Source organism: Bos grunniens, chromosome X (assembly GCF_055505025.1).
Source record: "Bos grunniens cultivar Pamir isolate PY7600 chromosome X, Bosgru_T2T1.0, whole genome shotgun sequence".
NCBI lineage: Eukaryota > Metazoa > Chordata > Mammalia > Artiodactyla > Bovidae > Bos > Bos grunniens.
In genome coordinates this window covers 40,297,575-40,321,731 of record NC_141194.1, presented here as the reverse complement: position 1 = coordinate 40,321,731, position 24,157 = coordinate 40,297,575, and the positions used below count along the sequence as shown (strand labels likewise).

The 24,157-nt window shown below is 39.6% G+C and overlaps 1 protein-coding gene and 1 long non-coding RNA gene across 18 annotated transcripts in view; one reads left to right on the top strand and one right to left on the bottom strand.

Annotated features, from left to right (window-relative positions):
- The window catches only part of CASK (calcium/calmodulin dependent serine protein kinase), a 377,321-nt gene that overhangs the window by 342,747 nt on the left and 10,417 nt on the right, over window positions 1-24,157 (top strand). For all 12 annotated transcript variants that reach the window (XM_086387080.1, XM_086387078.1, XM_086387076.1 and 9 more), the window contains 4 exons: window positions 7,441-7,556; window positions 14,228-14,308; window positions 14,410-14,490; window positions 17,325-17,527. In XM_086387080.1, coding sequence (XP_086243206.1) covers window positions 7,441-7,556; window positions 14,228-14,308; window positions 14,410-14,490; window positions 17,325-17,527 — 481 coding nt within the window. The remainder of the gene's footprint in view (window positions 1-7,440; window positions 7,557-14,227; window positions 14,309-14,409; window positions 14,491-17,324; window positions 17,528-24,157) is intronic.
- The window catches only part of LOC147340204 (uncharacterized), a 39,749-nt gene continuing 31,072 nt past the window's right edge, over window positions 15,481-24,157 (bottom strand). Inside the window, exons 2-4 of one of the 6 annotated variants that reach the window (XR_015158668.1) lie at window positions 18,040-18,185; window positions 17,423-17,584; window positions 17,198-17,336 (exon numbers count right to left, since the gene is read on the bottom strand). This is a non-coding gene — a long non-coding RNA (uncharacterized LOC147340204). Of the gene's footprint in view, window positions 15,588-15,923; window positions 16,066-17,197; window positions 17,337-17,422; window positions 17,585-18,039; window positions 18,186-24,157 lie in introns of those variants that run through there. The other 5 variants (XR_015158669.1, XR_015158667.1, XR_015158665.1 and 2 more) reach the window with 5 other exon arrangements.

Here is a 24,157-nt window from a genome sequence, read left to right as displayed (position 1 = left end):
AGATATACCCATTTGAATTCAGAGTTCCAAAGAATAGCAAGGAGAGATAAGAAAACCTTCCTCAGTGATCAATGCAAAGAAATAGAGGAAAACAATAGAATGGGAAAGACTAGAGATCTCTTCAAGAAAATTAGAGATACCAAGGGAACATTTCATGCAAAGATGGACTCAATAAAGGACAGAAATGGTAAGGACCTAACAGAAGCAGAAGATATTAAGAAGAGGTGGCAAGAATACACAGAAGAACTGTACAAAAAAGATCTTCACAACCCAGATAATCACAATAGTGTGATCACTCACCTAGAGCCAGACATCCTGGAATGTGAAGTCAAGTGGACCTTAGGAAGCATCACTACAAACAAAGCTAGTGAAGGTGATGGAATTCCAGCTGAGTTATTTCAAATCCTAAAAGATGCTTTTAAAGTGCTACACTCAATATGCCAGCACATTTGGAAAACTCAGCAGTGGCCACAGGACTGGAAAAGGTCCGTTTTCATTCCAGTCCCAAAGAATGCTCAAACTACCACACATTTGGACTTATTTCACATGCTAGCAAGGTAATGCTCAAAATTCTTCAAGCTATGCTTCAACAGTATGTGAACCGAAAACATCCAGATGTACAAGCTGGATGTAGAAAAGGCAGAGGAACCAGAGATCAAATTGCCAGCATCCATTGGATCATAGAAAAAGCAAGAGAATTCCAGAAAAACATCAACTTCTGCTTTACTGACTATGCTAAACCCTTTGACTGTGTAGATCACAACAAGCTGGAAAATGGGAATACCAGACCACCTTACCTGCCTCCTAAGAGACCTATATGTAGGTCAGGAAGCAACAGTTAGAACTGGACATGGAACAACAGACTGGTTCCAAATCGGGAAAGGAGTACGTCAAGGTGATATATTGTCACCCTGGCTATTTAACTTATATGCAAAGTATATCATGTTAAATACCAGGCTGGATGAAGCACAAACTGGGATTAAGATTGCTGGGAGAAATATCAATAACTTCAGATATGCAGATGACACCACCCTTATGACAGAAAGCAAAGAAGAACTAAAGAGCCTCTTGATGAAGGTGAAAGAAGAGAGTGAAAAAGCTAGCTTAAAACTCAACATTAAAAAACGAAGATCATGGCATCCAATCCCATCACTTAATGGCAGATGGGGAAACAATGGAAACAGTGAGAGAGTTTATTTTCTTGGGCTCCAAAATCACTGTAGATGGTGACTGCAGCCTTGAAAATTAAGACACTTGCTCCTTGGAAGAAAAGCAATGACAAACCTAGTTAGTGTATTAAAAAGCAGAGACATTACTTTGCCTACAAAGGTCCATATGGACAAAGCTATGGCATTTCCTTTCTCTAATTCGGAGAAGGCAATGGCACCCCACTCCAGTACTCTTGCCTGGAAAATCCCATGGACGGAGGAGCCTGGTAGGCTCCAGACCATGGGGTCGCTAAGAGTCGGGCACAACTGAGCGACTTCACTTTCACTTTTCACTTTCATGCATTGGAGAAGGAAATGGCAACCCACTCCAGTATTCTTGCCTGGAGAATCCCAGGGACAGAGGAGCCTAGTGGGCTGCTGTCTATTGGGTCGCACAGAAGCGACTTAGCAGCAGCAGCAGCAGCATGGTTTTTCCAGTAGTCGTGTATGGATGTGTGAGCTGGACAATAAAAAAGGCTGAGCACAGAAGAATTGATTCCTTCGAACTGTGGTGCTGGAGAATACTCCTGAGAGTCCCTTGGACAGCAAGGAGATCAAACCAGTTAATCCTAAAGGAAATCAACCCTGAATATTCATTGGAAGGACTGATGCTGAAGCCTCAATACTTTGGCCACCAAATGTAAAGAGCCAACTCATTGGAAAAGACCCTGATGCTGGGAAGGATTGAAGGCAGGAGGAGAAAGGGATGACAGAGGATGAGATGGTTGGATGGCATCACCTACTCAATGGACATGAGTTTGAGCCAACTCCAGGAGATAGTGAAGGACAGGGAAGCCTGGCATGCTGCAGTCCATGGGGTTGCAAAGAGTCAGACATAAATGAGTGACTGAACAACAATGCTTAAAAAATATCTTCAGAGTATGTGGGGAGGGATGAATGGCATAACAGATTCGAAATAGAACCTAAAGGAATTTCCAAGGACAAAAAAAATGCACTAACAAAAACTTAGTGGCCACATACCTATTACAATTTTTTTTAATTAAAAAAATTTTTAATTAAATTTCTAAACATTTTTAATGTTTTCATCAACAGGTCAGTGGATAAACAAATTATGGCATATCCATACAATAGGATGCAGTTAAAAGAAAGGAACTATTGGTAACACACAACAATATGAGTGAAACTCAAAATCACTAGGCTGGGTTTCCAGGCAAAACAGAGAACATACTATATAATTCCCTTATATAAAACTCTAGAAAATCAAAACTAACCTTTAGTTCCTGGGGATCTGTAGGAGGAAGGAGGAATTACAGAAGGGCATAAGAAAAGTCCTGGGATGATGAAAATATTTGTTATTTTGATTATGGTGATGGTTTCATGGGATGTATAATATTTCAAAACTGAAATTTTAAACTTTATATATTATTTTCAGTTTACTTCAGAAAAACTGAGCTCAATAAAGTTGCAAAGACTATAGAGGGAGAAAGGAATTCTAACTAGAATAATGAGGAAGAGGCCCACTGGGCAGTATGTTCCTTGAGATGTTGAGTAGGACTTTGGAGGTACAAGAAGACATTCCCAGCTGAGGGGAAAAAGAATTCCTTGTTGGAAAAGTGAATTGGTCTCTAGAATGTCATATGGTAGACAGGTAATGCTAATGAGAAAGATTTGAAACAATCCGATCAGCCAAACCCGGAAGCTTTGTTTAGATGTATTGCTACCAAATCAAATTTTTCACATTCTCCAGATGAGAAATCAATTTTTTTGAACCCAAATACCTTACCTTCTTTATCCGTGGTAAATTTCATCTTGCTTGACAAGGCCCATCAGTCTAATCCTTGGATATGGTTTGAGTCCCTGAATGTGTCATCCCTTCCCTTGCCTACTAGATCCTCATCCAAGTCAGCAATAAATGTTAAACATGTGTTTGAAATTTCCTCCATGTTGACCTAAATTCTAACAGTTTTCTTGCACTTGCAGAACTAAAAGAAATAACATTCATTTCCTGAGTGTCTGGTAAAAATCAGTTTCATTCCTCTCTCGTTACACCACACATGACCACACCACAAATTTTTACTGGGAACTTTTTTTAAGCTTAAAATCATTTCTTGTAAGATACTCTGTACACTATAACATAAGCTTCACAAGGTCAGGATTTTTTTTATTTTGGTCTCTTAACCTTTCAAAAATGCCTCAGTTCTGTTTAAGTTTCCAAAGAGTATATGCCTCACAGAAGCTGTAGTTATGACTAACAGCACATATTGGCTTGTACTGGAAGAATTCCCAAACGTTTCATCAGCCTCCTCTGGATGCCACTTAGGTAATATATGGAGATTGACGTTGGTACTGTTGCTGAGAGACAGTTCACATTATTTCCCAATAAATGCCTTTCTCCGAACCAAAAATAAATAAAGCCCTCGATGAGCAAGAGAAAGAAAGAGGCAGGGAGGAAGGACTCTTCAAGAAAGTAGAAGAGAATGCTTCCTGACTCATTTCATGACCCCAGTGTTACCCTGATACCAAAATTCAATACATTTTGAATATGTTAAATACCCATATTCCTCATGAACACAGATGCAAAATATTAACAAACTGAATCTAGCAATATACAAAAAGAATAATACATCTTGACCCAGTAGAGTTTGTACTGGGAATGCACAGCTGGTTCAACATTTGAAAACCGATCCAGCATATTAACAGATTAAAGAAGAAAAATCCACAAAGTCATTATCATTAGATTCAGGAAAAGCATTTGTTAAAATCCAAAATCCATTCATAATTAAAACTCTCACAGACTGTGAAATTGAAGGGAACTTCCTTAACCTGATTGAGAGCATCTACAGTAAACCTATAGCAAACATAATTGGAAAGGAAAAAAAATCACAGGTGATAGGATTCTGTGTAGAAATTCAAAGAAATCTATTAATATATTAATATATATATAAACAATTACAATTAATATGAGAGTTTAGCAAGATGGCTGATATAAAAATCATTATACAAAATCAATTATATTTCTATTTACCAGTAAAAAAATAGAAAGTAATTTTTTAAAATACCCTATATAACACCATAATACTATAAAGTACTCTTGCAAAAAAAAATAAAGCTCAAGTTTGATTAGACCTCTAGATCTAGTTAGTTGTTTGCAAGAAATACAAAAGACAGGAACTTATTAAAGACACCACAGGGGTAAAATCAGAAACTATAAGACAGACAACCAGTTTCTGCAACAAATAAATTGCAAGAAGAAAAGGGGGAGGGGGAAGAAGGGGAAACCTATAGGTTTAAAGGGAATTTAAGAATATTTAAGGAGGAAATAATACAAAGTTGGATTTTTTTTTTTTCCAAAATAATCTTAGGGTGCATGCTCAATCGCTGAGTCATGTCCAACTCTTTGTGAACCCATGGACTGTAGCCCGCCAAGCTCCTGTCCATGAGATTTTCCAGGCAAGAATCCTGGAGCGTGTTGTCATTTCCTTCTCTAGGGGATCTTCCCGACCCAGGGATCAAACCTGTGTCTCCTGCATTGGCAGGTGGATTGCTTACCACTGCACCACCTGGGAACCCTAATCTTAGGGTGGGTAGGTTGTAAATAACACAAAGTAACCCATGAGTTAATAAATGTTGAAGCTGAGTCATAGGTATTTGAGGTTCGTTACACGGTATTATTGTATATGTTTGAATTTTTCCATATTACAAATTTTTAAAAACCATTTATAAAATCTTTTTAAATCAACAACCTAGGAACAAATCTAATAAAGTTGTTCAAGACATTTAGAGGATAAACTATAAAACTTATTGAGACATTAAAGAAGACCTAAATAAATGAATAGACATACTGTATTTAGGGACTAGAAGACTTAATATTACAAAGATATATATTCCTCCCAAATTGATTAATAGATTCAATTCATTCCCAACCGTTTTGAAATTGACAAGCTAATTTTAAAGTTTTCATGGAAATGCACAGAATTGGAAATAGTCAAGATGCTCTTCTAGAAGAATAGAGAGAGAGGACTTGCCTCAATGATACCAGGACTTACTCTAAAGCTTTGGTAGTTAAGATAATAAGGTATGGGCTTAGAGATGCTCAAATAGGCCAACTGAAGAGACCCCCTAAACACTCTCATACATAGTCACTAGGGAGGAATGAATAGACTTTTCCCTAAGTTATTCTGGGATGATTGTGTATCCATTGAGGGGGCAGGAAATGAGAAATTGACCCCTAACTTCGTACTATATACAAAAACCAGTTCTGGTGTATTAAAAACCAAAACATGAAAGGCAAAATTATAAACTCTTGAGAAGGTAATACTGGAGAATATCTTTAGGGACAAGGAAGGATTTCCTTAAAAAGATAACAAAAATGTTTCCCATAAGTGAAAATACTGCTAGATTTGACTAAAACTAATAAGTTGTCTTTATCAAATACTATAAAAAGATTAGAAAGGCAAGCCACAGAGTGGAAGAAGATACCTGCATCATATATAACTAACAAAAGTGTAATATTTGGGCCATATAAACACTTCCTACAAATCAATGAGGAAAAGACAACTGGATAAGAAAGTAGTCTTTGAACAGGCACTTTACAAAAGAAGAAATCCAACAGCCAATAAGCATATGAAAAGATGTTTGATCTCATTAATGATCAGTGAAATACAAAAACAGTGTTATTTCACTGCTTATCCACCATGATGGCTAAAACTACAGACTGATTATACCAAGTATTGACATGGAAATGGAACAATAGGAGCTCTACACTGCTAGTGGGAGAATAACAAGTCAGTACAACTTCATTAGAAAACAACGCATCATTTCAATGGCATTGTATGGCATTCTGATAGTGTTTTTGAGTCCTCCTTATACGTGGTTCACTCAGGGACCCCCACGTTGGCCCACAGCAAAGTCATTAAGTAAGCAAAACCTTCTGTGGCAATATCCTGAAAGGTAAGTACTTGCTTAGACTGAACCTAAGAGAGCAACTTACTAACAACATTTATGCATATGTTACCAATGTTGAATACTGTAATCATGTAGAACAAAATCATGATTTTTCTGAATGTAACCCTAACTGAATTCAATCATAGTTTTTCTCCCTACCTAGAATCTCCATGTTGTAATAGTAGTACCATTTATTAGGCAACTGCTGTGCCTGCTACTGTGATAGAGAAATGATTTACATTTTTGGTTAAAATTGTTTGCAACAGTCACCCAAGAGATAGAAAGATTAACTGAATTAATATATGTAAATTTCCTAGAAAAACTCCTAACACTAAATTGATAAAAGCTAATAATTGAGAGAGCAAGGATTCAAATCAGACTTGTCTCAACTCAAAATCCCACACTCATTGCACTGTATTTCATGACTATATGTTTACTTCTCTTCTGTGTCATCAGTTATATGTCCAAGTGACAATGTTATTTTGTTAGAAACCTGTGTTTTTTAAACATTTCTAGGATTCTAGATTAAGGAACTTACCGAAACAATGTACCACCTAAGTGCATGGGCTCTGGTGCCAAACTGTCCTCATTCTCCACTTATTTAGCTGTTTGATCGGGACAAATTCGGGGCTTCCCGGGTGGTGCAGTGGTAAAGAATCTGCCTGACAATGCAAGAGACGCAAGAGACGTGGGTTCAATCTCTGGGTCAGGAAGATCCCCTAGAGTAGGAAAATGGCAACCCAGTCCAGTATTCTTGCCTGGAGAATCCCACGGACAGAGGAGCCTGGTAGGCTACAGCCCATGGAGTTGCAGAGAGTTGGACACAACTGAGCGACTGAGTACACGCACACACATGGGACAAATTAATTAACCTCTCAGTCCTTTGATCCCCTCATCTGTAAAACAGACACAATTTCACAAGTTGCTAGAAAGATTAAATGAATGAATATATATAAATTTTCCAGAAAAGTACCTAACACTAAATTGATAAAAGCTAATAATTGAGAGAGCCAGGATGCAAATCAGACTTGTCTCAACTCAAAATCCCACACTCATTGCACTGTATTTCATGACTATTATGTTTACTTCTCATCCGTGTCATCAGTTAAATATATATGTTCAAGTGATAGAATGTTATTTTGTTACAAACCTGCATTTTTTTTTAAACGTTTCTAGGAAATTTTCAAGGAACAAACCTTTACTGAATAATTTGAAGCATTTCTGAGGAGTTTGTTCATGCAATTCATTCTTCAAATGACTGGTTTTTCTCTCTTATCAGCATAAAACTTACATTTGTGGGGTTTTTTCCCCTTTCTTTGTGTGCTAGGCGAGTCGCTTGCATTGCCATGGAGAAGACCAAACAGGAGCAGCAGGCCAGCTGCACTTGGTTTGGCAAGAAAAAGAAGCAGTACAAAGACAAATATTTGGCAAAGCACAATGCAGGTAGGGAAAAGTACGACTTACTAAGATGGGTTAAACATCTCAAAGACCAAAGTAGATGTCACACCTCAATTACGTCTTCAGAGTTCTCTATCCAAAAATGTCACCACATGCGATCTTTCATCAGCTTACAAAACTTTTAAGAAACCCCTCGCTTCAATTATTATGTTGCTTATATTTGCCAAATATTTTACAGAGTTCTACTTTATAGGAAGAAAATGCTATGTGGAAACAGAACTCTCTGGAACTCAGAGAACCCAGTACATTAAGTCCTGCCCTGAGAAATGAGAGATTGAGGGCTTGCCAAGTCACCAGGATTCTTGCCCCTTGCTGAGATTGGTTTTGAGCAAGTACCCTCACCCCTGGCTCCTCTCTGGCCCTAGGATATAGCCCTGTGACACATTCCTAAGGGCAAATGCGCATTCTTAACAGAGCTGTGATTGATTTGAAAGAGCACAAATAGCATCGGTTCCTGTCAATAGTCTCCCTTCACGGTACTTCCTAGCTCCTAAAAGACCAAGAACGTTATCTTGGCCTGCCCTTCATGGTATGTTTGTCTGTTTTGAAGCTTGCATTCAACTTAAGTCAAAATAGTCACTCATTTGCTAAGAACTGAAATGAATACAAAAAAACCATGCTCTGTCATTGCAGTAAAATTCCCAGAAGACTCACAGGATGTAACTTAAGTTAAAGAAACTGCATGATGATATAGAGTAGGATTTACTTACTTTTAATACCTTCTTAATATGACTCCTTTTATAAGGAACTTTTTCTGAGGAATTGCAAGCCCCAACATGGGCATTAGGCTAGTTCCCAAGGTTTCAGAAATAACTCTAACATCAAACGTATGGCAAAAGAAAAAAAAATCAAGTGAATGCAATCATGCATACCCAATTAGATGGTATAATATTTCTGACAAATATGAAATGCTTTTCCCTCTGTAGAATGTTTTATTAGCATTTACCAGGAAAAATTTTTTTGAAACTCTGAATGATTCATTTCTTGATCTGAGAGTAAAAGTAAATACTTTGAAGTACTGTTTAATGTGGAATGAATGTGAGTGACCACATGGCTTAATTTTAAATGGTTCAGTTAAATAAGGAATCTTTCCCATCATGATATTTTTATTCCGATAAAATGGATCATCTCTGATTAAGCACCACTATAAAACACTAGTCTAATAATGGCATTTTTGGTTTTATAAAGGGAAGAAATATTTAAAGTAGATTAGTTAAATGTAAGTAGTTAAAACTAATTGTAAATGCTTGCATAATACTATTTGAAGAAATTCACTGTAGTATCAGCAGAATGTTATTTAACACAAAATGTCAGTGGTTATTGCTGTCTCCATAATCACCTTGATTTCCATCAGCTTCTAACAGGTTCAAAAGGCCTGTTGACATTACATATATATGTATCACCTTGTAATTTTTATATAGATGGATTAAAATTAATTTAAACCTAGAAAAGCAAAGAAATGGCCAATGAGGCTGTTAATCCATCCTTAGCTTTTTATACTGTACTGATAGAGGGCGTGTAGACATGAGTATTCAGTTTGTCAGTACTCTTTAATTCAACTCTGAGGAAAAATAAGTCAGTTGAAAAACTAGAATCTCTAAATTCTGACAAAGAATCCATTGCATGGTTCATTTACGAATTTTACCAGAGAACCAGTATCCCATCTGGTGGTCAGTCCACTTTTTCCATTCTTTGACCACCGGGGCACCACTGACCTTCCATTGTTCCCGTTCTCTCTGATTCATCATAGGTGGTGCTTGGTGAGCCTGCAAACACACCTGTAAGCTTAACAGCCAGCTTGAGCGAGGACCAGGAGTTAGCACACCTGAGTAACCATTCAGCTCAAGCAAATCATTTGACTCCTGTGGGCCTCAAAATGAGGAAATTGGGTTTTAGTCCCTCAAGGGTACCTTTGCCAATTCTAAAGTTCAGTGGATCTCAGGTTATCTCATCACTGAGCCTGACAAATGGGTATCATTTAATGAAGCCAAGTACTCAGTTGCTGTCCCTTATCTGAGAGTTTAGCTCTGGTAAACGTTGCCCATTATATTGAAGGCTTTATCACCCCTGATAGAGAAGGCAGGAGCCTCATAGAGATGGAATAGGATTGCTTTTTCTCTGTCGTCTTTTAACACAACTCTCCTATCCAAAACCATGGATGTATCTAAGATCTTGTAAACTTAAAATTAAGAGGAGTAGCAAAGACCACCACCACTTTTTGTTACCTGTAGCATCTTCCTAAGCAGTGGTCTTCCTCATCAAGTCCTTTCTGCCACCTCTCTTCAGCTTTCTTCCCCATCACAAACCAACTCTTACCTTTTGTTAATCATAAAGACCAGAAGAACCATTTGCTTATTACCTTGACTTTATAAGAGATGAAACTGTCAGGAAGGAAAGTCAAGTATTTTATCAGCTGTTCTGCTTTTAGCTATGATGAAAGTTTACCCTAATACGTGGTGTTGTTGACATAAAGAATTGCTCTAAAAGAGAGAAACACATACTGTTGACCTCCAATGGGAAAGTAAATGCTTTGAGTACTTTGAAATATCATATTTTTAAATACCAAGAACTGGACAAATGGGTTCATAGGCCACAAATCAAACTATATTTCTGAAAGGGGTTTTCTGTTTTATTCAAGAGTTGATTGTAAAATACAGTAGGGGATCTTCCCATAGTCCTCAGTAAAATAAAATAAGGGCCATTGGGATTAACATATACACACTACTACATATAAAATAGGTAACCGACAAGGACCTACTGTATAGCACAGGGAACTCAATATCTTGTAATAACCTATAAGGGGAAAGAATCTGAAAATATATATATAAACTGAATCACTTTGCTATATACCTGAAACTAAAACATTGTTAGTCAGCTATACTTCAATTAAAAAAAGAAATGCCACTGATTTTTATACATTGAAAAATAATTTTTAAAAAATAAGGACTATATTTTTTTTTCCTTTCTTTGAGAATTCTGCAACTATTGATAGCAGGATCCAAACCTCATCATTAAATTCTGAAGTTGTTTATATTTGTAGTAAAAATGAAAGACGAGAACTTTATTAAGACCTAGAACTGATAGAAATGATAAAATACTAGAATTAATTATTTCCATTTCTGTTACCTGAAAATTCCACATGTCTAGTTAAAGCATAATTCTATTCAAACTGTTGCCTACTTCTCACTTTATATAGTGGGAATCTATCAGCTGAATGTGACCCATAAACAAATGTTTTTTCCATACATATATAGTGTTTAAAATAATCATCTGAAAATCAAATATTTAACATAAAATCTTGGTTTCTTACCTTTCCTTGAAGGAACGGAGTGTGCTAACATGGGGCCCACTTCCTCCCTTAGCGACTCTAGGCTGTTGAGGTCCCTCTTGATGGACACTCATTCTATAGGATCCATTGTCTCCAGGGCTCCATGCTTGCATGTGGCCCATTCACTCAAACAAATGAGCTGCCTGGCCACTGCAGGCGTTTGTGTGTGCGCTCAGCCCAGTGTTACCTGTGTGAAATTTCTCACCTAAGTGGAGGTTTAGTATTTGAAGATACTATGTGGCTTTTCCTACTGAGACAAGGAATAAATGTTAAAGTTTTTTTTATGGAAAAAGATTCTACTAGAGAATAGTTACCTAAATACTTACAGGTGTCTTGAATAGCTTACAGAGAAGTCAGAACAATGTGCCAGACTGTATTTCTGAAGCCTTGGGAATAGATTTGATTATGTTTGAGTTTTACAGTATATACATTTTCTATAAAACATAAAAAAAATTTTGTCACAAATTTGACACAAAAAGCATTGTCGTGTTTCTAGAAGAACTATACTCTTTGAGGCATTGAGATTCCTCAGCCCTAGGACTTCCAAAATCAGTTTTAGGTCAAGTTATTAATACAAACTTTTTTCTTAATGTCTTCATTAATTCATTTTTTTTTTAATGTTAAAGCCCTGAGCAGTGGTATTTAAATATCCTGAGAAACCCCATTTATATATACAAATATGAACAAATCTATAGAGGATTTCTACAATACCATTCATAGGTGTGTTTAAATTATGCTTAATACCACAAATTAGTACTGTTGAATTTTAAAATCTATTACTTTTGTTTTCTTTAATACCGAGAACTCTAAAGACAACTGAAAGTGGCCCTGTTGACAGTTTTTTTTAATAGTAAAAGTAATAGGCAGATGTGATTAGAAAAGACACAAAATGAAAAGCAAAAGACTTCCACTCCTACACTCCCTGAAGAAGGTTTCTTGTAATGATTTCCAGACAAAATTTGTATGCATTTGCTAGTATATAAAACCCACTGACTTATATATAAGGTTATTGTTGGATTTTTTATTAAAATGAGTTTGTTTCTTAATGTGATTTATTTGCCTTGTGTTTAGAATATTGCATGGTAAAGTTTCTTTTGTGCATATTATACTTTTATTTTACTAATATATTAAAAGCCATATTTCAATGACCCCTGTACATTTTTCATGCTGTCTTACTCCCAATGGCCTCTGTGCATGTAAGTAACCTGTTGAGTGACTGTGCCTCTTTGTTTTTGACGATTTCCTCTCATCAAGTCCCTTTCTTTTAATCAGCAAACAACTTAAAACCTTTAAAAGTTCAGTCTCTAAGTGTTCTCCTTATATTCCTTGTATGTCATATTTGAAAATATCCTCTTTTACTGTTTCTCCATCCTGTGGCCATGTGATGATTTCATTTAGACCAGAGTAACCTCTTCATGCTACTCATTTATGATTAAGATATTGATGTGTAACATATCTGTTCATTTGTTTGTCATGTTGATTGTTAGTATCTAACTCATTCTTATGTGGTTGAAAAAAGATGACTTAATTCAGTAAGATTGAATAGAATCTATAGAGGGAAAGAGATGTACATACCATTCAGAAAAATATGTGTCAACATCTTGCTCTTTTGTGAGATGCTTGATTATTTCTAGATACTAAAGTATATCAGCTTGCTGATGGACCTCTTTCATAAGCATACTTTTCTTGATGGACATAGCACTCAGAGGGCAATAGGTATAAAGAACAATGCCGTCTGCTCTCCTTTTATTTTTACAACTCTTCGTCACCATTACCACTGCAGCATGACTAGCTAGCTCTGCCATGCAGAGAACCTCCTGTTCATTTCAATTTTGTGAATCTGCCATTCTAAACACAGAAAGCATTTTGTGGTTTTTTAGCTGTTGCTAGAGAAATATGCTTTAAAGTCTTTTAGTCAACCTTTATGCAATCAAGTTATCAAAGGAAAACAAATGCACAAATACCCATTAACATGCACTAACCCTTATTTTTAACATATTGTATTTCTCTTTTTTAATATTTTGGGAATTATACTTCTGTTTGTTTGTTTCTGATCTATTGCATTCCAGAGTATCCTATTTTGCATTTTAAGGTTCTTTGCTACTGGGAAAATCACAAATGTTAAGGACTGAGCTAATATTCAAAAGCAGTTGGCCATATTGTTTCAGGGAATAGATGCTTCTCTTAATAATTGACTGAAGCATTGTAGATTCCTCTATTATACCATGGAATCAGTTTCATGGAATTTATTGCAACCCCTCTAAAATCCAGACCTTATTCAATATTCTTTAAAAAAGAAAGAAAGAAATTTCAGTGTGTGCCTGACAACATTTGGGTAATTCCACATAGAAAAAAAATTACAGGAACACAGATACATGATTTTAACCTTCTTGTGAGAATTTTCAAATGTATGTGAGAATCGGACTACCTTAAACTTCAACAGGAACGGTCATCCTCTTGGGAAAGTTTTTGTAATAGTTTTATTAAGAATCAGGTTTCAAAAAACTATTTTTAAAGCTTTTCTTCTCAGTCTGTAATGATTAGAGAACTCCCTTTTTGCAAAGGTTTCCAAGTTCAGACTGCTTCATGCTTCTTCTGGTTCTATCCATCCCGACTTACCATACACAGGCTGACAAAGTTAGGGGTCCAGTGAAGCATGTTCCCCTACTTACACACCCAAGACTTTCCACTGAATGGATAGCTAGCTGGGTTACAATAAAACCTGTGAGATGCTCATTTCCAAAGTTTGTGAAATCACACTTACAGAACTTGACTTTGACAGAATCTAGCATGCTACCTTCAGCAACTCTGCTGAAAGAAAGAACCGTCAAGTTAAAGACCAGCTGTCCATGCATCTCTCATCCATCCCTAGAAATAATCTGGCTGGACTCTTTCTTGGTTAATTCTAGTTGCATTCACGCTATATTCATGTTGGTCACTGTCTGGAGACTTTTTCTTTTTAGTATTGCTGATTTCTTAAAATTGCAAAAATATGAACAGCATGTGGTTTTGAATGAACTCATATGATTTGTTGGATACTGCATGAAAAGAGATGCAGTATCTTTCACAATTGGACTTATATGCATGTGCCCAACATGTCTTTGGATGCCCCTGGTTCTAAAGTGCATTTTCATGGGCTTAAAAGTGAACTCTTCTCCCAAAAGGTTATATGACTTAAATTACATATGAGCTATATATCATAAGTTGGATTCATATTTCTTAAGACATGGATTTACTATAATTTTGGTTTTGCCAGTAAAATTATAATTTATATACATGAACTATTCCTTCTGTAAATTTATATTCCTTCTAAATCTTTGCATTTTAGTGTTTGATCAATTAGATCTTGTTACATATGAAGAAGTAGTAAAACTGCCAGCATTCAAAAGGAAAACACTAGTCCTGTTAGGTAAGTTTGACTGTATAAGTGGCTTTCTTATTTTCATCTTCAAAACATTTTACAATTATTATTAACGATTATCAATTTTAACTTTTTAAAAAATGACATAGGTGCGCATGGTGTTGGGAGAAGACACATAAAGAACACCCTCATCACAAAGCACCCAGACCGGTTTGCATACCCTATTCCACGTAAGCAATTAAGTATATTTTTCCTAGTATTTTTCCAATATTGTAATTTACATATTTTTCTGATAACATAGTAAGAACTGTTCATTATAGGAAATTTGGAAAATCCAGAAAAGAACAAAGAAGAAAATGAGTTAACAGTTAATCCCAACCCCACCCACCCCCTATAGTTGTTGTTTAGTCACTCAGTCATGTCCGACTCTTTGTGACCCCATGGTGTAGCCCGCCAGGCTCCTCTGTCCATGGTATTTCCCAGGCAAGAATATTGGAGTGGGTTGCCATTTCCTCCACAGGGGATCTTCCTGACCCAGGGATTGAACCCAAAGTCTCCTGCATTGACAGTCAGGTTCTTTACCACTGAGCCACCAGGGAAGTCCTACCACCACCACCCCCCCAAATAATAGTGCCATCAATATTTTATTGAATATCCTTCCAGACTTCTCTTAGTACAAACACATCATGTGTATGTGTGTGTTATCACTGTTATAGTTTAACAAAATTGGGCTCATCCAATCTGTTCATAAACTAATTTTTCCAACAGTATGTCATAAATGTTACCCAGATGAATTATTCTTCAGAAAAATAGGTTTTAATGATAGTATAGTTTTCTTTGATATAACAATATTTTCCTTAATCAGTACCTAAATTGTTGACTTTTATCACTTTTAAAACACAATGGGCTATCCACTGCTTATTGTAAAGAATTTTAAATCTATAATATTTTTATTCTCCTGATTTTCTCTATCTTATCCTTAATCTCATGTCCTCTTTGCTTCCTCAATTACAAAATGAAGTAATTCCAGGAAGATGAAGAGGATTTAAGGTCATGTGAAGTACTTAGCAGATACTGGATAGATAATAGCACCTTACTACTCTCATTTTATTATTTTTATTATTACTATTCCAAAGTTTAAAATTTGAATCCCAAAAGCCTTCTCGCAATTAGAGCTTTGTTCAGAGTGAGAAGAGCTAAAGGAGAATGTGTGATGATTGACTCCATCCTGCAGTGCCTTCCAATGCCATGTCAACACCACTGACTTTTCTCTACACTCCAGAGAGTTGTGAGGCTTCATCAGACCACTCTCATCCCAGAACCCTATCTGATTTACTCAAAAAAAAAAAAGAAAGAAAGAAATTCACCAAATATTCTTTCAATTGGTACCACTTGAGTTTTCTAGTAAAATACTTCCAAATATTATTTTAATTCTCCTTATGTCTAGACCATGAGTAGAGCAAGCTTAGCTAACCTTCTTCTTGATCACATAAGCAATTGAAATTCTATGTTATTAAATAGCCAATGAACTAGCTTGGTTTTAAATTGTGCTTTGCTGACCCTAATCATGTCTACTTGCCATAATATTTGACCGTGGGTATGTATATAGCACATAATACAGCGTCAGTGTAGTATGCTGTTTCTTCAGTTTTTTGTGTGCCTGGAGAAAGGGTTCTTCTTTAAACATCCACGTTTTGATGTCCATGAGCACTTAGGAGTTGTGCAGTCTAGCTGGAGCAGGAGATGGGGAACTCCCCCTGGGTTTGGACTCATGTACCACAAAGAGTTGCATAAATTTGTCCCTGCTCAAAAAAGCAAAGAAGCAAAAGGAGAAAGAAAACTAAAACTGTTGTTTCTGGCTTATCTAGAAAAACATCTCCTAAAGTGCATTTTGGAGAATGCTGGTCCTGTTAGTATCCCACAGAAGTAGGACTTATGGGCAGATATTTTAGTAAACACTCACTCAGGTCAGGAGTCAGCAGACCTTTTCTGTAAAGGACTAGACAGCAAATATTTGAGATTTTCAAGGCCATATGGTCTCTGACACAACTGCTCAACTCCGCCATTGTGGCTTGAAAGCAATATGTAAACAAATGAGCATGGCTGTGTTCCAATAGAATTTTATTCACAAGAACAGACAGCAGGCCATGTTTGGCCCACAAGCCATGGTTTGCCAATTCCTAGTTTAGGTCTTTCCTAACTATTATGGCCATGTCTGGCTAAGGTCATTATGTTTCCAATATCCCTTTTGCTGTATTCTAATAGTCTCCTTGTACATGATGCTGTAAACCAGCACTATTCAATAGAATGTTCTCTCGTGAGAGCATTCTATATCTGTGCTGTCCAGTACAGTAGCCACTAGGCACATGTGGGTACTAAACCTCTGAAATGTGGCTAGTAAAACTGAGGAACTGAATTTTTAAACTTTTTTTAATTTTCATTTACTTAAATAACCATTTGGGGTTTTCTATTGTTTAATTCTCCTTTTTCCTTCTCTGAAGACCTAACTGCATTAAACCATACAGCAAGTTAAGTTAATCCTGGGTCATTTAGTGTCTTTCCCCTGTCATTACCCTTGAAGGGATGAAATAGATCTCATCTACACACGGAAAGGTTCACCAAACCAAACAACTAACCAACTACTATGTTCTGGTGTCACATGAACAAATAGGACTTCTAGAACTGATTTCTACAAAGCTACTGGGGGTGGGAACAGAGGGTGACATATGCTACAGGATCCATGGCTTTTAAGAGAGAATGAGTTCGGGTAAGTCCACTGGGGGCTCCTCTCGTGGCTCAGATGGTACAGAATCTACCTGCAATGCAGGAGACCTGGCTTCAGTCCCTGGGTTGGGAAGATCCCCTGGAGAAAGGATAGGATGTCCACTCCAGTATTCTTGCCTGGAGAATCCCAATGGACAGAGGAGCCTGACGGGCTACAGTCTATGGGGTCACAAAGAGTCGGATGTGACTGAGCAACTAAGCACAGCATAGCACAGGTCCATGGGGAGCATCGGCTCATACGCTCAGCCTCTTAAACCTCTTTTGACCTGTGACTTTGCAGATACAACCAGACCTCCAAAGAAAGATGAAGAAAACGGAAAGAATTATTACTTTGTATCTCATGACCAAATGATGCAAGACATCTCTAATAATGAGTACCTGGAGTACGGCAGCCACGAGGATGCGATGTACGGGACAAAACTGGAGACCATCCGCAAGATCCACGAGCAAGGTCTGATTGCGATACTGGACGTGGAGCCTCAGGTAATGCCCGGCCACCCCTGGCATGCCGTCATCCTGCCTGCATGCTAAGCTCAGGTTCTGAAACAAAATGTGCCATCAGAACATCATGGGTCACATAATAATCTAATAGCAAGCTACAGGAAAGTATCAGCAATGAAGGCACCATGAGTTAACCACCCAAAATGCAAGCTAATCGTTGTGCTCAGACTGCACACAGTGTATCTAAGAAAGAGAAACTATTCTCTTATGAGATTCATTATACTCAGGTGCTCAGTAAGGCGCCTGATCAGGTCTCCAGAAACCCTCCATTAATCTGACTCAGGATGAGACTCTGGCACTTGGTTAAACACCACAGCCACCTTTCCTCTCTTGGTACAGCTCACACTAGACCATCAGAGCCTCTGCCAGCATCTTAGGTTAATCACCAGCAAGAAATTCTGACCCTGAGCCCTGGGTCTGATGTGCAGCCCTAGCTTTATGAATGCAAGCACGAGCGAGCCCCAGGTTATGCCAGGTGGAGCAGGGGTACAGACCCGTGGTGGTTCTCAGCCTCCTCCACCTCTTTACTAAGGGCCAGTGCCTGACCCTGAGCTTAAACTTGAAGGCATATGGAGAACCTGGAGAGGGCTCAGAGAGCTGGACTCAGAGACGATTAGATGATCTGCAGATGCATCCTGTGCTGGAAGAAATTGAAATTATTAAACTTGCAAAGGAAAAAGCACAAGGCCTTACATCAGAAATGCTCACAAGCTATTTTTCATCTGAGGACAAACTAACAAGTGGGACTCAAAGCCTAGTAGGAAGGATTTGGGAGTTGTAGACACCCGGGCAGGTTACAGGAGAGGCTTGTGGGTGCCCATGTGACTCTGCGGCCTGCTGTTTCTAAGACCAACCTGTACGGAAAATCCCTTATCACTTATAAGTAGAATCAGTGTACCACCTGCTGAAATGGTAGACCAGCTCTCCTCCAGCAGGCTTTGTCTCACCAGAAGGCTTACTTGGCTACCCTGGGGCAGGGAGGATCCCTGGTCAACGGCCACTGTGTGAGACTTGGGCCCCTAACCATCCCCAAAAAGAGAATGGAACCAGCTTAACCAGGGTTTATGTGACCTGGGGCTTGGCGGCTCAGTTACTTGGCCCCCAGATCTTAACCTCAGGGCCAGGGGATTCAGCCATTTCCATGTCCCAGCACCTAATGGGGTTCTTGAACTTGGAATCTGGTTAAGGGGCTGGGGAGGAAAGCAACAGTAGGGTGAACGCTATACAGCTACTTAACAATGAACTTGGACCTTTAGAGAACTAAATATATGATGTGTAATGTAGATTGATTTTTGTTTAACTACTGATCCCTCCTTACTAGGGATTGGAAAAATCTTCTGGCCAGGGGTGGCTAGAGGCAAAGTCTCAATCCTGGTCCTGGTCTTCGACACCCTGTCCTTGGGTTCCACACTGGTCTTCACCTGAACGTCGTTTTCTGCTGGTAGTAATGTCTCTAGCAGTATGCTGGCTGCAGGGCTCCTCAGACCCCCTCCGCGTTACCTCAGCCCACTTTCCAGGGCTTTCTGCCTCACCTGCTGCCGCTGCCGCCACCGCTGTTGCTGTTGCTGCTACCGCTGCTCCCTTCCTGGCACCCAGCTTCCCTGTGCCCTCTCCCCTGCCCAGCCTTGCACTGCTCTGCACTGCTGAGCGGGAGACACTTGTCTCGGCCTTACCAGGATGCCCACGTGCGGCACTGGGCACCAGAGCAACCTGTGGCCCGACCTGGGCATCTTCCTTGTTCCCTATCTGCTGGCGGGGCTCACCGCTTTCTTCTCTCCTGCCTTCTTTGTCCCCCTCCTCTCAGAACTGGGGTCTCTCGGGAGAGATAGGGCCCTGGGCTCGGGGATCACACGGATCCCACTTCCTTCATCAGTCTGGTTGACCGCTCTGGTCCCAGGCACCGTGACCGTCACATCCAGCGGTCCAGCCACAGGTGCCCAGAGCCTGCACCACCTGGGCTTTGCCCTCAGGCTTCTCTCCCTTCAGCCCACTCACCCCCGCGGCTGGACGGGGCCTGCACCCTGCCTTCAGGATGCCCGTGGCCATGACCAACTTGCTGTCAGGCAGAGCCCCATTGCTTCGGGGAGTCTCTCTCCTTAAGACGTTTTCTCCACGCCCTTTTCCCACCCTGGCCGTCTGATTACCCACTCCATTGTGTGTCACGGACAGTTGGACTCAACCAGCCTGTATTAACTGCTTAGTATGTTCTAAGCATTCTGCCAGGAGCTAAGAATACAAATAAGGCAAGCTGGTAAGGATGAAATTCCTTCCTCAGTGTTCATCAAAAACCATCTATAATGGGAGAAGTGCCAGGTGGCATTTTTACAACTCTCTCCCTTCAGCCACTGCTGACACCCTAGAAAGCCCACACTGGTGTTCAGCTCGTTGTCTGTGCCATATTAACTGACTTTAGACAGTTCAGGCCAAACTGAACACATGTCTAATAATACTGTATAAGATGCTACAGTTCTACTTTAATCCCAAAGGACCATGGTAAAGACTTTAGACAAAAATGAGTAACCTGACTTCTCTTAAAATAATAGGAATAGATTATGTTCCTCTACATTTGCCAAGCAATTAGTTCTTCTACCTAATCCTTGTAACCAGAGATCGAGACGTCTGTATCCACTTTTGTAGATGAAGAAATCAAGGCTTAACCTAACTGTCACTTGAACAGTCTTGGTTTGCATTCGGGTTGTTCTTTTAAACAGAAAATCCCAGCCTCCTTTCACTGTAGCATCCTAGAAAAGTTAACCCTGATTAATCCTTAAGCTGGTGCACCTTGTATATAGGAGTACAATTTAAATCTTTAACATTTAGAAAAATCTGTAAGGAAGTTAAACCTGAGGAAAGCTGTAGAGCTGATTTCTCATGGAAATAAAGCCATGGCTCAGAAAATAATCTATGTCCCTAATCCCAGAACTCTCATAGCTCCAATGTGTAGCCAAGACAGTTTTAGGGACTTCCCTGGTGGTCCAGTGGTTAAGACTCTGCACTTCCACTGCAGAGGGCACAGGTCTGATCCCTGGTCAGGGAACTAAGAAATCCCACATGCCACATGATATAATTAAAAAAAGGTGGGGGGGGTGTTTGTTTGGGTTTTTTTTTTTTTTTTTTAGATTTTAATTATATTCTGATTTGGCCATTTGCTGCACTGAAGAGTTGCCAGTAACAAAATTGCTGTGGCTTTGCTTTCGCCCACAGGGGGAAAGGTTGTCATCAAGGAGGATGTACAGTCCTATTAGGGATCTGGGCTTAGAAACAAGAGCCAGGTTCTGAACTAGGAGCTGTTATGTGAAGTCAGTTTCTGGGATCATTGTGTTCTTCTTAAGCCCTTAGATCTTTCTCCAAAATGACTCCAATACTTGCCCTTAAGTGGTTTTTAATTTTGCAAAAACCAGATAAGTCTTTTGTGTGTGGTTATCTGGGTCATTAAGATCTTTTTTTTTTTTTTTTTTAATATAGAACAGTCTTATGGACTCTGTGGGAGAGGGCGAGGGTGGGATGATTTGGGAGAGTGGCATTGAAACATGTATAATATCATATGTGAAACGAATCACCAGTCAAGGTTCGATGCAAAAACCAGTTAAGTCTTTTTTTTTTTTTCTTTAGCCATGGACTTTATTGTTTGAATATTTGCAATTATTATTCTATACACAAATGTTAATTTCTTACAAAACTCTGTATTCCATATTGCTAGGTCACTTCACTCTTCATTTCATGTCACATTTCCATCAAGAACTATTTCCCCAAATCACCATCTGCCTGATTGTGTGTTGTTGTTGTTCAGTTGCTAAATTGTGTACGACTCTGGGATGCCAGACACTAGTCCACCAGGCTCATCTGTCCATGAGATTTTCCAGGCAAGAATACTGGAGTGGATTGCCATTTCCTTCTCCTAGTTAAGTCTTAAAGATAGCTGCTGCTTAGATATTTGGTCAAATGAGTTTTTATTCCTTGAGGGTAGTAACCTGAGATTAATTATTGGCCACAGATAAGCCATTAAATCAACTCATCTGCAAAAGAGAAAGAGTTAGCTTTAAATGTTAAATTAATGCTTCATTGCCTGTCTGAATCCAACATATTTTCAGTGGTCTTTCTAGACTCTCCCTTCTTGGGGATTCAGAAAGAGATATTTGCCTATGAATATTAACAAATCTGTGTCTCGTCTTAAAAGTCAAAAAGGAAGAGGGTTTAGAGATCATCTTAAAGCCACCTACTAATGGCCTGACAGAGGGGGATCCTGGTGAAGCAATCCCATTTCCTGCTCCTGAACTTCAGGCAAGCTAAGACTATGCCAGAAAATGGCACCCACTTGAGAGCCATAAGTAGAGCAGAGTCTGGGGACAGAGGCCTTCAAGAACTGAGGATGTGCATGGTGACTGCTGAAGATATGAGGGAGACTAGGCAAGATCTCAGTCAGGATTCGAGGCATCTTAGCATTTTTGAAACTATAGTAATATAGGAGAGAAAGTCAAAGCCATGAGCAGAAGGAGGAAGCAAATATACTAACCACAGAGGCTACTGTAGTTACTGTGATAAACATGAAATGAGGCTCGGAACTTCCTGGCAGCCAGGACAAAAAGGAGAATGTCATGAATCACATAATTCTCATCTAGTGGAAAGTATGTTGGTTTTTTCCTTGGAGTTAACTGCTAACGGAATATATCACCTGATTCTTAGACATAAGAGGCAGTTGGTGATGTGGTGACTACAGTCTACATTGACGGTCTCATGCAGTAGGTGCTGAACGACCTTCCCGTCTTCATGGTTAAAGACTAAGGGTGTGAATGTCTTGGGGTGGTTGTGCTCAGTTGCTCAGTCGTGTCCCAGTCTTTGTGACCCAATGGACCGTAGCCCACCAGGCTCCTCCGTCCATGGGATTCTCCAGGCAAGAATACTGGAGTGGGTTGCCATTCCCTTCTCCAGGGGATCTTCCCAACCCAGGGATCTAACCCATGTCTCCTGCGTTGGCAGGCAGATTCTTTACCACTGCGCCACCTGGGAAGCCCGTGAATGCTGCGTAGAGCAGGGTAATCCTCACGCAGATAACAGTTGCTGAGTTTTCTGGTGTAGTAATAGGATAGCAGACTAGAACTGAAAATACTCAATTAGGTGGCTTTTAGGCTGTGGTCACTGAGTGGAGAAAAGTCCGTTTCACACCAGGGGCGGTATTCTCAACTTCATCCGAGGGTTGTGGCTCATGGACATCTATCTGGCACCTCAGGGATGGGAGCAAGGGTAGGGACTATGCCTTAGTTTGTCCCCATCCAAGTTGCCCAGAAGGTGACTCTGGGTGGGTGTGGAATGACCAGGAAAACTTATGTCTCAACTGACCCTGGAGTCACCTGATTTATGAGCATAGGAAGGACAGAAAAAAGGCCCCCAATATTAATGATAGAAAGGCCCATTCTAAGCGAAGATCCCTGTTAAGCTCCATTGAGCTATATATGGACTTCTTCATGGTATTTGTTCCTTGCGAAAATCTTCAATCACAAAAGGCTTTGCAAAGAACTGCCAATTACCTCTTTCAAAAATGAACATATGCAAGTTTGAAGAGGTTTCTCCCACAGGGAATCTGAGCCTGTGACTTTCACAATTAAAGCACGTTTTTTTTGTTTTGTTTTGTTTTGTTTTTTGACAGCACTTTGATGGCAGGCAAAATAATGTGCCACACTCCCTTACCCCACAAGGAGAAACTGTAACTAAAATTCAGAAACATAATCCTGGAGAAAGTGAACCTTGCACTGAACAGGAAACTCAAAACCTTGAGCAGCCAGTTTGCCTCTTCCATGCCTTGATATTCATAGAAGCTGAGAGAGGCTGAGAGAGTCGTTTGAGGCATGAAAACACAATACCCTCTAATCAAACCTGCCTCAAAAGGCAAAACAGACTTTGTGTGAATTGTATGTACTACTTTTACATCTTTGCTTGATCAAAAGACAATTTCTGCCAGGTGCCATTTGGGGCAAGAGGGCAACCACTGAATGATACAGCCCTGCCCTCAAGAAGCTTAGCTGGCAACATCCAGACACTTGCATCTCCATGGTGACGGGCCCTACAGGTGCCTAAGTGTGGGTGTGTCAGGAGCAAACCAGAGGGGCGCCCGTCTCCACTCACACCCCACAAAGGATTTGCAGAAGAAAGAACACTCAGCCAAGCAACAGGGAGCGTGGGGAAGGGGGGCCAGGGGATGGAATGAGTATCCAGGCAGAGGGAGCAGGAAGAGAAAGGATGACCCTTTGTGGAACTAAAAGCAGTTCAGCAAGGCCTGTCCACAGAGGGGGACAGAAAGGTGAGCATGGACCAGGCTACATTTCATCCCAAGGCCAAGAAGGAGATCTCGCAGAGTTTAGAGTGGAGGGGTGATATGAGGAAATTTGTAGTTCCCAAAGATCATTCTAATGGCAGGGCTTAGTAGGGTTGTGCCATGCCATACTAAGTCACTTCAGTTGTGTCCAACTCTGCGACCCCATGGACTGCAGCCCGCCAGGCTTCTCTGTCCATGGGATTCTCCAGGCAAGAATACTGGAGTGCGTTGCCATGCCCTGCTCTAGGGGACCTTCCCGACCCAGGGATCGAACTCACATCTCTTGCATTGGCAGGCAGGTT